Source organism: Haliaeetus leucocephalus, unplaced genomic scaffold, assembly GCF_000737465.1.
Source record: "Haliaeetus leucocephalus isolate CR32 unplaced genomic scaffold, Haliaeetus_leucocephalus-4.0 Scaffold184, whole genome shotgun sequence".
In the NCBI taxonomy this organism is placed as follows: domain Eukaryota; kingdom Metazoa; phylum Chordata; class Aves; order Accipitriformes; family Accipitridae; genus Haliaeetus; species Haliaeetus leucocephalus.
Window position 1 is genome coordinate 9,998,395 of NW_010972620.1, and position 1,218 is coordinate 9,999,612.

General features: G+C 61.8%; 1 protein-coding gene across 1 annotated transcript in view; it reads left to right on the top strand.

The window, feature by feature from the left end:
* The first annotated feature begins 397 nt into the window (after nt 1-397).
* The window catches only part of SEMA4G (sema domain, immunoglobulin domain (Ig), transmembrane domain (TM) and short cytoplasmic domain, (semaphorin) 4G), a 6,935-nt gene continuing 6,114 nt past the window's right edge, over nt 398-1,218 (top strand). The window contains exon 1 of the mRNA XM_010564823.1: nt 398-467. Within this exon, the coding sequence (XP_010563125.1) occupies nt 398-467 (70 nt within the window). The remainder of the gene's footprint in view (nt 468-1,218) is intronic.

Sequence of the window (1,218 nt, forward strand, 5' to 3'; positions counted from 1 at the left end):
CCGCTCAGACTGCCCTCCCTGCCCTGTGCTGGCTGCAGGCTCGATGCCTTGCGCTGTGCCTCGGTTTCCCCTTTGGCAAACGAGGGTTTGCTTTTCCCTGAAGCCATCCCTGGGCTGAGGCCATGCCCGGTCAAGCGTCCATGCATGCGTGCAGCCAGCTCCTTCCCAAGCTCGCTTGCCTATGAGGTGCTGGGGACAGTGGGAGTGTCTGACCTGGTGCTCTGTGTTTCAGGAGGGTTTGGAGGCCAGCCCCATCCTGGGGAGCTGGGGAGCCCATCCCGAGGATTGGCTGTGCCGGCCCGGAGGCAGCAGCCTGGGCAGCTGCCCCCGCTGGGGGAGCGGGAAGATGAGCGGAGGCACGGCCCATCTCCTGACAGCTCTCTTTGTGGCGGCAGCCATGGGCTACCAGTCACGGCGGTCTGCCACTGACCTGGATGCCACCCCCAGGACAACGGTCACCTTTGATGGTAAGGGGGTGCAGGTCTTGGTGGTGAGGTTTGGGATCTTGCTGGCACCAGGTTTGGTGCATCGTGACTGTGTCCAGCCTTCACCAGCCCCCGGAGCTGGGAGCTCAGGATTGGGGGGGGTGGCTACAGGGGGACCTCCAGTCCCCTGGGTTCCAGAAATCAGAGCCTGCACGTCTGTCTGGTGTTGGGTGCCTGGAGTTGATGTGCCCTGAGGGATGGAGCAGGACAAAGGCATCTCCCCAAAAGTTGGAGGGGACAAGAGCATGCAGGGAGCCAGCTTTTGCCAGTCCCCAGCCCTGCCGAGCAGCCCTTGGACGGTGTCCTGAGCTGGGCATCACACCCGGGCTGGGCTCTCATGGGCCGGATAGTCAGCAGGGAGCTTTCTTCCATGATTTTCTCTAATTGCCACTGGGGTCTTGGCCTCCAGCCTCTGTAGTGTCAGCCAGTCCCGCAATGTCATCGTGCCTTGGGCATCCACGCGACTTTGTTGACCTCGTTAGTGAAGCCCAGCTCAGCGCTCGATGGTGGGAGAGGGTTTCATTTGCAGCTGTGGTGCCCTTTTCTCCCCAGGCAATGCCTCCTTTCGGGGGGGTCATTCCTTCCCCAGCTGCCTCTGAAGTCCCAAGCCCCACAGGACTTTCTCCTCCTGCGGTGGGAGGGTCTGAGCCTGGCTTGGCATTCCTCTGGCAAGGGCTGAGTCCCACCCCACACTTCTCAGCACCCCAAATTGGATGTTTTCTCTGGCTTGGTG